Genomic DNA, 15324 nt, shown 5'->3' on the forward strand with positions numbered 1-15324 from the left:
CCCAATAGCTGGGTTTGTCCCTTTTTAACCCAGTGCTGGGTTATATTTAACCCAGCATTTTTTAGAGTGTAGCTACAACTTTTACATATTACTACTAGGCAGTTGCGTGCAGTGTTCTAAGGAGGAGGCATAATCCTCACTATTTTTTTTTAACAAATGTATATTTATGTTCCTGTTACACTTAGTGTTGAAACATTTTCCAGATTAAATGCATAACCATTACTTACAATATGAAAGTAAAAACAACAGCCAATACAATACTATTTATTATTTTGTTTTTATATGACTACATTTACATGTGCACCAATATATATATATATATTTTTTTTTTTTTACAATAATCAGAGTAAGGATTTAATGTTTACATGAACTCTTCACTCTTGCTTCAGTAGCTTTGCTACTGTTCGGACGCTCTTGCTTACTGCTCCGCGCTTTGCTCCCCTGTTTATGTACTCTTCTCAGATTTTTCTAAGATTTTAACTTCAGCAGATCAGCACAGTGCTCAAACAACACATTTTTTGGCACAAACACTAAAACTAAAACTTTTCGGGACTGGAATAATGCCACAAAAAAGAAGACTCTTTGCCTCCCACTGCCAGCAGCTTACATTCCGGAGATGGGAAAACACAGCTGCCTACATTCAAACAGACGAGAAAGAAAATGCCTCTTGTGGAATCTACTTGCTGCATAAACTTCCACAGACTTCTACAAAGGATTGCGGTTCTTGAAACAAAGTTACTTGCTGGACTTCCAAAACAGGCAGAACACTCAGAAGACCGTCATCATGGACCCCCTCAGCATACAGCCGGTGAGTCCTGTGAATCTAGTGAATCTCAACAGTTTATACCAAGTGTAGAGGAACAAGCCAAAACTGATCGACACACTAATCGATGGCACAAACAGGGAGCGAGACACAAAGACACTTGAGACATCAGATGGTCACGAGTATCTCATATTGCTGCGGTAGCATCCTCTACCCCAGATATGGCTGACAAAGCTTGCAAACACCGGTATTCTACCACCCCCTACACAGCCTGAGAACAGATTTGAAGCATTAATGAATGTGGGTGAGGAATCCCCAAATGTGACTCAACATGGATCTTATATCAGCCAGCAGCTAACATCGCTACTAACAGGCACTCAAGGTCGAGCAGACAGCGGCATTCAGCCCAGAGCGCAGCCGAGCCCAGGACTCTGATAGTGGGTGACTCTATTATCAGAAGCATCAACTACATGCTGCTTTCCTCAAGCAACCGTCTCTGATGTGAACGAACTTTGGAACATTCTAATGAAGCACAAGAATGCAAATCAAATCATCATCCATGTGGGGAAGAATGATATTCGGAAAGAGCAGTCAGAACTCCTTAAGAAGGACTTCAGTGAACTCTTTGAAACACTTGGAAGACTCGAAGTTCAGTCGTTCATCAGTGGACCACTCCCAGCAAGGGGAACTAACATGTTTTCTTGGTTACATGGCTTCAAAGAACCTGAAAGGAGTCAACTTCATCAACAACTTCAATCTTTTCTGGGGCCATAGACAACTGTTTAAAGGTGGAAAAAATGATTTAACGTGATTTGGATACACATTTTACATCTCAAAATACCTGCAATTTTAACAGGGGTGTGCTGTTGTTCAGATGTACACTCGACTCGCTCTGTCTAAGAGTAACAGAAAGATAATTTATGTGAAAAAGAAGCAGCCGTATCCTGATCATCCAGAGAGATTTGATGAGTGTCCTCAGGTTCTAGAGAGAGTCTGACTGGATGCTGTTACTGGGGGGCTGAATGGAGCGGGAAGACTGATATATCAGTGACATATAAAGGAATCAGCAGGAAAGGATGGAGTAATGACTGTTGGTTTGAATGCAATGAAAATTCTTGGAGTCTGACCTGTTTTAATGACAGATTCACTGCCAAACATAATAATGGAAGTACAGACATATCCGCCCCTATATGTCTCTCTAACAGAGTAGGAGTGTATCTGGACTGGTCGGCCGGATGTCTGTCCTTCTACAGCATCTCTGACACAAGCACACTCACACACTTACACACATTCAACACCACATTCACTGAACCCCTCTACACTGGGCTTGATTGGGGCTCCTCAGTGTCTCTGTGTGAGATTAAACATCTTTCTGTGAGACACACAGTTGACAACACACTGACATTTCCTTTCTCATTAACCAACAGCTGTAATGGATTTAATAGTTCTAATATGTAAACATGTTGTTTTTTATAGACATTTGAATGCAGCTCAACAGGAGTTTTGTCTTTCTGAGTCTCTGAGCGCCACCTGGAGGAAGATTTAGTTTCTGTCTCACAGGAAACAGCTCTTAGCAAGTGCTTGCTCTGTTACTATAGTAACTGAGGGTCTGTCAGAGCTCATCTCCTAAACACACTTGATTACAAATGTTACAAAGGCTGTGGAGCTCATCTTACGCTCCATGTGGAAGGTTGATGTCCCTTCCTGATCACTCATTCTCACAATCACAGTCAAACTGATTGTTCAATAGAGTTGAAGATGTGGCTCAAACTCATGTCAGATTTAGTCTTTGTGGGACTCAATGATCAGGAGAGTTTGAGAATCTCTCCTAGTTGCAGAGTTTGAATACATTCGATGATCATCTTGAGCTCAACATTATTATGCACTGATATTTCATTCTCAAATTATGAATTTTACCGTTTATTCCAAATACCCAAAGCATTGTCCTTTTTAAATTAATGACCAATAAAATGTGTTTTCAACAAAAATTTGTTTATGTTCATCACTCATAATTCAAAATCTGTTAGATACAAAAAAATTACGTGCCAGGTATTTATTTTAAACATTTGCAAATTTAGTACCTAGCAATGTTGCTGTTTTATAAATTAATGGCAAGTGAAATTGTGGGACATGGAGAATCAGTGATATTTCAAGGTCAAATGAATGTGTGAATCCAGTGCAGTACGTTAATCTCTCACCTGCTTACTGCAATGGACTCTAAAGTGTCCCACAATTCAATATTCTTATAAGGTTTTTATTCATTACTTGATATTTGAAGTATTGATAATAATTATATAGGCTATGTGCCTGAATTTCTGTACAATGTGATATTGATGTTTTCTCATTGCAAACTTTAATATCAATTGTTTGACATCTGTGTATCTGTATTTATATGCCTTTTTTGTATTTGATGGGGAATTTGGATAATCTTGCAATAAGTACTATTTAGAAACAACATATACAAAAGCCAAAAAAATGCATTTTAGATAAGTTGTTAATTTTAAAGAAGGCACACATAACACATAATTGGCTAAATGTAATATATAATATTTCTCATATTCCTCAGTATTTGTGTGTCTGGAGTGTGAGCCGTGATAATAAAGGAGGAGGTTCCTGCGTTCATGTTGGAGGATGAAAACAGGAGGCTCAGTTTGTGCTCCAGCAGCTCAGGAGAGAGATGTGAAGACACGCGCTGTGATTTCAGGTGAGAATGAGCTGATTAAATGAGCGTTGAATGCATGACAGATATAATACATCAGCCAGATCACTAAACTAGAGTCCTGTTAGAATATATTGCATGCTGACTATTGTATTTTAGTTGAATCATGGCACAGAACAGCTCATCTATACAGGACACATGGAGCATGTTTAGGAAACTTCTGTCAGTTGTTTCAATGTCTGTTTGATTCAGAAATGTCCACAGCAGATATCTAGGATGATTTATATTGTCTGTGAATATCAAATGCCTGTATCAGAATTCATCTACAAATAATAAGGATATATTTTCATTATGAATGATTATGTCATCGTCCTTTGACAAAGTGCATGACTTTCTGGCTCATCAGACTTTTAAAAAAAAGAACAAACCGTGACAGTTAATCACATCGGTAGGTGCTGCTAGAATGCGATCTGAAGTGATTAATTCTCATCCTCATTCTGCAGGGAAGCTGTTTGGATGATGATGGCTGGACAGGAATGCAACAAATATCTTTGTCTCTTACCAGCAAGATGGAGCTGATTTTAACTGAAGACATCTGACACCATGAGGATGATGATGATGTTGAGAATGAATTTCCTACTTTTTTTGTGTCTCTCAGTCTTATTGTTTTGTACCTGTCCCATCTCATCAGCTGATGTTCATCAGAGGTCAGTGGTTCCCAGAGCAGCCTCCCGGTCCGTGGCAAGGATGGATGGCGATATCATCATCGGCGCTCTGTTTTCTGTCCATCATCAACCTGCGGCAGAGAAGGTCGCGGAAAGAAAGTGCGGGGAGATCAGGGAACAGTACGGGATCCAAAGAGTGGAAGCGATGTTTTATACACTAGATAGAATAAACGCTGATCCAAACCTTCTTCCCAACATCACTCTGGGTTGTGAGATCAGGGACTCCTGCTGGCACTCATCAGTGGCTTTGGAACAGAGTATTGAGTTCATAAGAGACTCGCTTATCTCCATCCGTGATGACAAAGACGGGACGAAGTGGTGCGTTGAGGCAAATCCTTCCGCTCAGCCACCGGCCACCAAAAAGCCCATCGCTGGTGTGATTGGACCTGGATCCAGTTCAGTGGCCATTCAAGTTCAGAACCTGCTGCAGCTGTTCAACATCCCTCAGATTGCGTACTCGGCTACAAGCATTGATCTGAGCGATAAAACCCTCTATAAGTACTTCCTTAGGGTCGTGCCCTCTGACACTCTTCAGGCCAGAGCTCTCCTGGATATCGTTAAACGCTACAACTGGACGTACGTGTCAGCAGTTCACACTGAGGGTGAGTTATAGCTCTTTTAGAGCTCAGAAGATGTTCTCAAGTATCAGCATGTATCTCAGATGGTTCTCCTAAAATACACTAAAAGGAAAAAAAAGACACAAATTAGTCGGTTCTCATCATAGAGCTATACAATTAATTGTGCATAGCAGGTCAGATCCTCTGGTCTTAAAAGAATTTTATGAGAAATGTTTGAGTTCCAAAACGGAGCACAGTTTAGGATGTTAAGATCTCTTTGAAACTCTTGTGGAGACACACGTGAGATTACTGGGATCTCTATTGGACCCCATTTAGTCTCACTGGTGTCCAGGAGAAACAGATCAGGTTTTAAATATATCTTATTTGTGATTTTTCTTTTCTACATGATCATCCCTTGCTTAAATCTTGAGCTGACTTTCAAAAATAGCCCAGATTGCATTTTAAATAACATAAATAGGTCTGTTTGGGATGGTAAAGTGAAATTAGACCAGAAGAACCAGAGGCTACAGTACTTGAATCCAAATATCACTTAAATTCCTCCACAAGGTCAAACAATCAGTATACATGCTGAGTGTCTTTGAACAGACTTTTTAATCACTATATCATTATCAAGAGATTGATGTTGGTCTCATATCGCGTCACATTATTCCAAATACAACCCAATCTGTGATTAAAAAGTAACACTGTAATCTAATGTTCTTAACAGCATTTGAAAGCACAATCAGGGTCACAAGCTGAGCTCTCAAATCATTCAGTGAAACAAATATCTGTGTCATCATCTGTAGTTCATTTTGAAACAAGTCCAATGTCATATACACCAATATCAAACATAAGAGTAATTTCAAACATTGAGAATTAATATAATATAATATAATGTTTATTTGACAAAAAAAGTAGTGAATACACTCTATTCGTCAAGGATAACACAATAAAGTTTAAAACAAAACTTATTTACATTGTGGTCCTTGATGTAAAGCACAAACTTCACTCCCGGTAACAGGTACACTGGCACTGCATTATAAATACAGAAATTATAATAAAATTCCACATTTACAAAAATTTACAGTCACAAATAACCACGTACGTAATACAAATTCATCAACAAAACAACCTACTTAAGAACCAACTTTTAGCTTTTAAACTAAAACTAACCATATTCAAAATACCTTTAATGTCCAAAGGTAACTTTTTCCACAAAAGTGACCCAGAATATCTAAAAGACCTACGACCATACATAATTTTAAAACGACATAATGTAATATCCATGAGACTTTGCCTAGTTTTGTAACAATGTTTCCATGGATTCCGTTTTACCTAAATGCAACATCAGTTTGTTTTCAGAGAGCCAGTCTCTTACCTTACAAAGCTCCTTACCTAAATGCACTTGTATCCTACCAATATCCTTATCTGAAATTAATAAAGCAGAATCATCAGCCTATAAAAACAAATTACAATCACAAACTGCTTGCATGTCATTAATATATAAAAGAAACAAAAGAGGGCCTAAAACACTTCCCTGAGGGACTCAACAAACATTTCCTCAGAAAGAACCCCATAATTTCTACTCTCTGAACTCTCCCAGTTAAATAAGAATTCAACCAGGCTATCACTTTACTTGAAAAACATTTCTAATGTTTCTAGAAATACTTTGTTGGATGTATATAATAATGGATAATACCTGAAATTCAGAAAACTTTTAATTCCAATTCACAATCCAATTTAATGTTAACATGGATGTTTAAACTCATAAAAGAAAAAGAGACAGTTCTTACATTCTGAATAGGCAACTGTCTATTTAGCACACAAAAAATGTGTAACAATCTCAGCAGGTCTGTTTTTTTTGTTTTTTTGTAAGATTATTAAGGTAGGATGTGACACTTGTAATTTAAATCAGACTAAAGTCTATCTGCAGTCTTCATCTGCTCAGCAGAGGAACTTTGAAGACACGGTTAAGTTGCCAAACTCATTGCATTGACACTGAGCTGGACTGAGGCATTGAGAGACTCTCTGATTTAGACGCTCTTGTGTTGGCTGTCGTTCCTCAGGGAACTATGGCGAGAGCGGGATGGAGGCCTTTAAAGAACTGGCATCTCAGGAAGGTTTGTGTATCGCACATTCTGACAAGATCTACAGCAACGCTGGGGAGAAACACTTTGACCGGCTGCTGAGGAAACTGCGAGAGCGTCTGCCCAAAGCTCGTGTGGTGGTGTGTTTCTGTGAGGGGATGACTGTTCGTGGTCTCCTCATGGCCATGAGACGCCTTGGTGTAGCTGGAGAATTCCTCCTCATCGGCAGGTGACTATTCATTTTTAATTTAATGAAATGTAACACTTCAGGGACGCTGGGGACATTTAGAGGCATTAAAGCATAATCCTTGATAGTTTCATAAAGCATCAGATCAATCAGAGGGATTCTGCTTTGAAATGATCGTGATTTCCTGATACTGCAGGTTTCTATTAATGAGATATTAAAATGATGGATGACTGTCCCTTTAGTTTTTTAATCAGCAGAACCCTCTCTTGTTGGTGTAAAGTATTTTATACCTCTGTCTTGACGCCAAAGCAAGTCTCTATGTACTGAAAAGAGGAACATCATTTGGACAAGGCTGCTTTATTCTGGGTCAAGGAGACTGTTTTAAAGGAGGCTAATTCAAAGCTATGTAATTTAGTAACTTACTGAAAGACATAATAGTCACATCAGGCTGATTTGACTAGTTAACAGTGTGGCACAGTAACAATTAAAATGATTTAGTTTGAATATTATGCATTTGAGATGAATTTAGTAAATTATATTAACAAAATTTTTTATATTTTGTATATTAACAAAATGTAATTGTTGATTTGTATTCATTTGTATTCAGAATTGTGAAAATGTGAAATGAGCTGTAAATATTTAGATTATAAAACTACTATTGAGTTTTCAAATGAAAGAAATGTAGAACTCTGAATTCAAATTTCAAATATTTAAAATTGCAGAAGTTCCAAATGTACAAAAATGAGGTCAAAGGTCAAGCCTGTGTGTTCCACAAGAAGTACTTATGATTAATTTTAGTATTGTTTTTTGGAAAGGAACAGCATTTTTTGGTTTTACATGACAAATGATGGGAGAAACATACCTTTTCAAAACTTTGAATCAATTGAATCCTTGGGCATAGGTTTGATTGTTGGGAACATACTGTAACAGCTTTTGACTTTTGACCACAGTTTCATGTCATCTAAAGTCTTTATTCATAGATATGGTAGCTAACATACTCATAATTCATAAAGAGAGCTTTTTTATGTTAGCATATTCATCAGACTATAATAATACAATTTTGATTATGTAAAACCAACAACATTACAGCAGCAGTTTTAAAGATATTTTCTTTGGATTGTTTGACTACTCAAAAGAGAATATAGCAAAATACTGTACAAGTCAACTGATTTGTGTTTCCTGCTAGCCAAATTTCACATACATGAACAAATATCTGGCTCTACAATCTGCCTCTCTTTTTTTACTCAGAGTTGTTCTAGAAAAGTATATGAAAACTATCCAAAGTTCTGTTAATCCTAAAGCAATCAAAATGTATCTCTATATTCATCTTATGTGTCCTCTTAAGGTGTACATTTATTACAGTTTTTGTTAATCTGGCAACATATCCCTTACAAAAATTAACCATGGTTTTACTGTTTAATAAAAAAAAAAAAGAATCAGAAAAAAAGATTTGCGATACGTGCTCCGAAGTCCCAATCTGAATCAAAAGATTCACGAACCTGTTCTGAAGTTCTGAAGTGCTTTGAAGTTGAACCCGCTCCGAAGCGCTTTGAAGTCCCGATCTGAATCAAACTGATTTGTGATACGCTATCCGATTGTAGTACTTCAAAACAGTGAATCATTTTGCGACGCAATGGTTTAACTGATTTGGGGTTTCGAAAAGCTCCATTTCAAGGATGTACATTTTTAGCGTATTTACCTTAACTTCTCAGGTAATATCAATGGTATGATTTCAGATTCAGCCAAAATTACAACAGCAGTGGTTACATATACATATATTCAATTGTTTGATCAAAACTACTAAAGTCGCTGGATATTGGGACATGTCCCTAGCGTCCCTAATAAATTCTAAGCCCTTGATTGAATCATTGCTTCAATTCTTGGTGCTCCAGACACCACACGTTGTTGACACTTGCTGGTCACAGCTGTACATGTAACAAAAATTCAGGCCAAAACATGCATAAAAACACCTTTTTACAAACCAATTGGAAATGTTTTATTGAAAGTGTAATCTGTTAAATGCAATCAACAAATCATCAAAGACCATTTGTCAGTTTGATAGGCAAAAGTAAAATCTAAAATCTTTTGGTTTTTAATTAAAATCAACTCCTGGGACATAAAAGTTGAAGCAACGCTTGATTGTGGCATTTCTTTGGTAAGCTGTAATCACTTTGAGAACACACAATGCTTGTCAGCTGCTCGTGGTAAATTGTCATCTGTGAAATATGAAGTGTCAACTAATAATAGTCAGTTTTTGGCGTGCTGCCGAGAAGATGCTGAGAGGCAGATGGTGCTGATGATGCCATGACCAAAGAAAGACACCTTCATTATGAGCTCAAACAACACACGTTCATGCAGGGATGGACTGGAACTAAAAAAACAGCCTGGGATTACTTCTTGCTCTTATATAGTTCATGTAAATGTTTTCATGCTCTTTTGACATGCCCGAAATAGTAGCTTATTCATTGCAAAGGCAGCCAGTTGTACAATATCTTGAATGTTGTAGCTAAAAGCATCAGAGAAGATTATATCAATCAGCTGGCAGCCATCATCACATCACTTAATGATGAACCGTCTAACACAAAGTAAGTGTTGTGCATGCTGAGTCTGTTCTTTAGCCTGTGCTAATGTAGGTCAATGCACTCGAGCGTCAGTGTTATTCAGGCATTGCAGGTGAGAGATTGAAGAGGAAGCTGGTGGTAATTAGGTGACTAATTAGACACTTTGTGAACCGTTTCCTTCAGCGACGGCTGGGCGGACAGGGATGAGGTTGTGGAGGGCTACGAGCAGGAAGCTGTGGGCGGCATCACCATGAAGCTACAGTCGGAGGAGGTCATGTCCTTCGATGAGTATTACCTGAAGTTACGACTCAACACCAACAATAGAAACCCCTGGTTTGCTGAATTCTGGCAGCATCGTTTCCAGTGCCGCCTCCTGGGACATCCACAAGAAAACACGAATTATAAGAAGAACTGCTCAGGTACGAGGAGAGCAAGGCTGTATATGGGTCATTCCTAGTATACAGTACATTTTCATGTCCCCATCATAGATGACCTAATATATTAGATAAAATATTAACTGAGTTTTTTTTGATAAAAAAAATCACAAATAAGTGAACACAGAGGTGAATTTGAAAGAATTCATTACTTTGTTCAGGCAAATGTTACGAACTTCTAAAATGAAAAAAAGAAACTTCATACAGAAAATAAAATGTGCTAAATATTTACTCACTCTCAGGCCATGCAAGATATAGATGAGTTTGTTTCTTAATCAAAACAGATTTGAAAAAATTTAGCTTTACGTGACTTGCTCACTGATGGATCCTCTGCAGTGAATGGGTGCCGTCAGAATGAGAGTCCAAACAGCTGAAAAAAAAAAAAAAACGGTAATTCACAAGTAATCCACACGACTCCAGTCCATCAACTGACGTCTTGTGAAGTGAAAAGCAAATCCATCTTTAAGGCGATTTAACTCTAAACCATTGCTTCCAGTTAAAAGACGAGTGCTTTATTGCCTTCTCCAGTGAAAAAGTCGTCCAGACTAAATCCAGATAAAAATATGCACAGGTCAAGCACTGTTTGAAAACAGTTTAAAACAGTTCTAAACAAATATGTTGGTGTATTTCGATGTGAGAGGGCAACAGATGATGGACTTTTTAACTGGAGGAAGCATTATTATGGATTATGAACTGGTATTTTGGACTGGCACAAACATTTGTAAGTGTGAGCAGTGGATTTTAAGGATTCTTTGATGTTTTGTGGCTATAGCTGTCATGCAAAAAAAAAAAAAATTCATCCTGTTTGATCAAATTACAGAGTTTAAGGCTGATGATACATGGGGGCAACTTTTTGAGCAATTTTGCCAGGCAACTTTTTTTTGTGCAACGTTGCTTGGGCACTTTCCCATTGAGAATGGGTAACAAATTTCTATCTGGAGATTTTAGATCAGTTGGGGGCACTGTGTCTCACCTGGTTGCCCTTTGACGGCAACATTGCTCAAAAAGTTGCCCAGTGTATCATCAGCCTAAAAGGTACGGCAGAACAGGAATGACCCATTTTGCATGTTATAGCTGTTATTTCCCAAAACAGAAGCAAATGAAACACATACCTATTGGGTTTATAATAATTTAAAATCATATTTTTGTGTTTTTGCTCTTTTTGTATCTTCGAAACCTTCTCTGCTGACTGAAAAGGTGATCTAGGTAAATTGACTCTTTTTATGGCACATTTCTATCTGGCTGGGTTCATATTTAACATCAGCTGAAGTTTTGAGACAACACTCAGTAAGCATGTTGTCAAATGACACCTGACTTTATTTTCTGCATTTGCAGTGCCACATTTAGTTTCACAAAGCAATATATTTATGTTTTAGCTTGTTAGATGCTTTTAAATTATAATGCTTTATTATCTGATCTACGTTTATGCGATTTTCATGTTGTTTGTCCAAATTTTTACAGCGTTGCTTTGCTTTATCATTTTTCTTTTTCATTTTTAGGCAAGAGGTGATCTTTATGCAAAATGTTAATTTTAACTTTTTGAAATGTAAACATAAACTCAAAATGAAAAACTGTTACAAATAATCAAACAGAGAAATAGTTATAGTCTGCTGTTCTGTTATTATTTCTTTGTCTAGAACTCCAAGATGGTAAGTGGATATTTTTCTGAAGAGCTAACGTGGAGACACTTCACTTCAGCAATATAGATAGAGGTCGACTGATATAATACAACCATATGATTTAAAAATAAATGATGTTGTGTGACTCTGTGTCTTTTTAGTAAACATTATTAGATAAGAGAGTTTACTATTGTAAACAAGGTCGCAATGCAGCACTGAATATCGGTTGACCTCTAATATATGAAGTTATTGGGATGTTTTTTTTTCCCCAAAAAAGAAATGAGCATCTATACGGTTTGAACTTTATATCCCAATAACAGCTAGATTTATCATGCCAGTTGGCTTTGCCGCATGTTCCAGTGGGGAACTCGTTTAAGCTCCAAACATTTTTAGTTGCTTGTGCCAATATAAATCAGAGCCTTCAGAGAGAAGAAATTAAGAGGTCACGCTTCTTATTTCTATAGATTCGGCTCCACTTACAACATGCATCTGCTAAACATGCACAGCTGAAAAAAAAAAATTCGATTGTATCGATGTCATACTGTGACTATAGTGAAAAATGTTTTGGTGTTCACTAATTTTGACAAAATTAACAGTGACCAGACACATTATAATCTGGTGTCACATTGTAAATAGGGTAAACAAGGTCATAGTAAATTATATGGTGACTATTTATTTCTTTACTCATCATAAAAAAATTAATATTTAAAAATCTAAAATAAATTAAGCTAGACAGCACGTTGTTCCTCTATTGTTTGCTCTTCACATTTTTTTATCTGATTATTGGAATGATTTTGATGAATTGTTGATGAGATTAATTTTGTGATGAGATGATATTTGGGTATAGCTATCATAGCACAGTATCATATCCTTACTGAAGCCTCCAGTCCTAATTATTTCACTTTGCATGTAAACAAAACATTGACATACCAAATAAAAGAAATCGCTTTTTGAACACAAATGATCTAATAGAGAGCCAGGGGGTTAGAAACACTGTGAAATCCTCGCAATCTGCCTGTATTATTAATAAAACATGTATTTAATGTCTCAGTTTTTCTCAGAGTGTCACTGTTATATTATGGTTTGTGCCCATCCCAAAAAATTAGGTATTGACAAAGCGAAGCATGCTTAGGTTTTTAGCTTTCGCCTGTTGCTTGCTGCAATGCACTTTAATTTACAGATATAATGTGAGAGCCATGTTACGATGAGTGTTTTCTTTGAATATGTATTTTTTTTATCTTTGAAATACACCATATGTATCAGCTATGGTGCCTGATACTGCTTCCTGCTGGCTTGTTACAGATCACCAGATAATGAGCTGATGCTGTAGGGTGTCCTTTGACATTGCCTGTTCCTTTGAATTAACACAGCGATCTTTTTTGTTTTTTTTTCTTCAATTGTTAGCCACATTTACTTTGATTCATGAGGGAGACGGGCAAGAATGAGAACACGGATGAATAATTAATTTCCTTGCTCAATTAATAATAATGTCACCATCATGTCCATTACTAATTAAATGCTGAGTTGGGTTACATAAATGGTTTGCTTGGCCAGGGCAACTGCATTTCGTTTGATCTTCTGTTTTAATGCTGCTGTCTTTTGCTTCACTGTCCAATAGAAAAAGACAGAACTTACTTTCCTGTCGCCCGTGGCTTAGGAATAATGATGTCTTTGGACACCCTATCGTTCCCTTTCAAGTGCTCAAAAATGACTATGAAATGGGGTCTGGAAATATCATGGCTGAACTGTTACAGTGGGGATTTTCATTGTGATTTTCATTCCAGTAAAAGCCTTTTAGTTGCAAAATGTGGAACTTTTCAGAATTTGCTGGTATTGCTGAATGATTTAATGCAGTCAACATGAAATCAAAATTGACCCTGTTTACTTTCTTAATGCATGTTTCTTTATTTACTGTCAATGATTCATTAGTACACATTATTCTAAAGAAAACTTCATTGCCTATATGAAAAGACTAGGTGGTACTAAAAAAAAGTACCAGGTACTGTACCCAGTGGAAAACCCCCAAAAAGTGAACCGTACCAAGCCGTACCGTGCCGTACCATGCAGTGGAAAAGCACCATAACATCACTTAGGCCATGTAGGCTGTTGGATAATGTCAACCAGTAGTCAAATAGCTGTTTAGATCTATAAGGATGTAAAATGGGTTGCAAATGTTGTTTCATGTTGACTAAAACATTCAGGGTGCATTGCAGTGATGTTCTAATAATTACTTTTTGGTTTGCTGATTCTCACAGGTTATGAAAGCCTAGAGGACAACTATGTCCAGGACAGTAAGATGGGCTTCGTCATTAATGCCATCTACGCCATGGCTCACGGTCTTCATGATATGCATGAGCACTTGTGTCCGGGTCACGTGGGACTGTGTGACGCCATGGACCCCATTGATGGCAGCAAACTGCTGGACTTTCTCCTCAAGACCTCGTTTACTGGTGTGTCTGGAGAAGATGTGTGGTTCGATGAAAACGGGGACTTGCCAGGCAGGTCAGTCTTACTTACTGGCCTACATAAATCTACGTTTTATGCACTAAATGAATAACACAAAAATAGCTATTCATTAATTTTTAAACCACCATGGAGTGTGCATCCAATAAGTCCAGTGGCCTGACTTTGGAAAACACTCACTTGCAGGCATTTCTGTATGTTTTGTCCATAATTCTGTCTTTTGGTAGCAATAATCAACGTTTTGCATTATTTATTCCAAAGAAAATTTGAGTCACGACATAGGATGGCTTATATGCTGAAGTTTAATACTTAGGTTTAGGTTAGGCTAACCCTAACTATGAGCGATAATAATAGTTGTATTGTAGATGAATTTCCTTCTCTCTTTTTTAAAGGTATGACATTATGAACCTGCAGTTTGTGGAGCCTGGCGTTTATGACTATATAAACGTTGGCTCGTGGCATGAAGGTGTTTTAAGTATCGATGATTATATGATCCAGATGAACCGCAGTGAGATGGTCCGATCTGTCTGCAGTGAGCCCTGCTCCAAAGGAGAGATCAAGGTTAGTTTGTATATTTATTAGCAAAAACTCTAATGAAAAAAGTTCCCTTTATTTCCACTGCATGCATTTCTTCTTAAAAAAACGTGCATAATGTGTCTTCACAGGTGATCAGGAAAGGGGAGGTGAGTTGTTGTTGGATTTGTACGGCCTGTAAGGACAATGAATATGTCCAGGATGAGTTTACCTGCAAAGCCTGTGAGCTGGGATGGTGGCCGGACAAAGAACTGCAAGGTACTTCATTTGCGATAGCCATCATTTGCCGTGGTCATTTTTGTTCAACTTCAGGCCCAGACTTGACCTGGTGAAATAATGAATCTGAGTTGTTGTAGCTGAAAGTACTACACTCTTATTAGCAGCTGAAAGCATTATCATATTAGCCCAAATATTCAATAAATTAAAACTATGAAAAAGTATAGTGCTAACAGAAATGTATCAAATGTTTCTCCTAAAATTCCTTAGGAGAAATAACAATAGACACAAATGAGACTATACTTGATATAAAGTCAAAGTATAGACCTGTAAAATTAATTTGTATAATATTGCTCAGAAAATGTATATTCTTTGAAGAGAAGTGTTTGATAAAGTACTGAAATCTTGCATTTTGGTTTGACTTCAGCTCTCTTCTGAAGATCTAGAGGAGACATATGATATTACTTGAATCAGCAGAAGAATGAAGCAAAAGTCTCCATTTTATCTCTATTTGATTTC

The 15324-nt window shown here is 37.2% G+C and overlaps 1 protein-coding gene across 1 annotated transcript in view; it reads left to right on the forward strand.

Annotated features, from left to right (window-relative positions):
- Nucleotides 1-3902: 3902 nt before the first annotated feature.
- Nucleotides 3903-15324, forward strand: part of LOC107653974 (metabotropic glutamate receptor 1-like) — an 18543-nt gene continuing 7121 nt past the window's right edge. The window contains exons 1-6 of the mRNA XM_016440834.1: nucleotides 3903-4749; nucleotides 6771-7020; nucleotides 9723-9958; nucleotides 13848-14094; nucleotides 14448-14616; nucleotides 14721-14847. Coding sequence (XP_016296320.1) covers nucleotides 4026-4749; nucleotides 6771-7020; nucleotides 9723-9958; nucleotides 13848-14094; nucleotides 14448-14616; nucleotides 14721-14847 — 1753 coding nt within the window. The 5' untranslated portion in view covers nucleotides 3903-4025. The remainder of the gene's footprint in view (nucleotides 4750-6770; nucleotides 7021-9722; nucleotides 9959-13847; nucleotides 14095-14447; nucleotides 14617-14720; nucleotides 14848-15324) is intronic.

The sequence above is a fragment of the Sinocyclocheilus anshuiensis genome, unplaced genomic scaffold, assembly GCF_001515605.1.
Source record: "Sinocyclocheilus anshuiensis isolate Anshui unplaced genomic scaffold, SAMN03320099.WGS_v1.1 scaffold1561, whole genome shotgun sequence".
In the NCBI taxonomy this organism is placed as follows: domain Eukaryota; kingdom Metazoa; phylum Chordata; class Actinopteri; order Cypriniformes; family Cyprinidae; genus Sinocyclocheilus; species Sinocyclocheilus anshuiensis.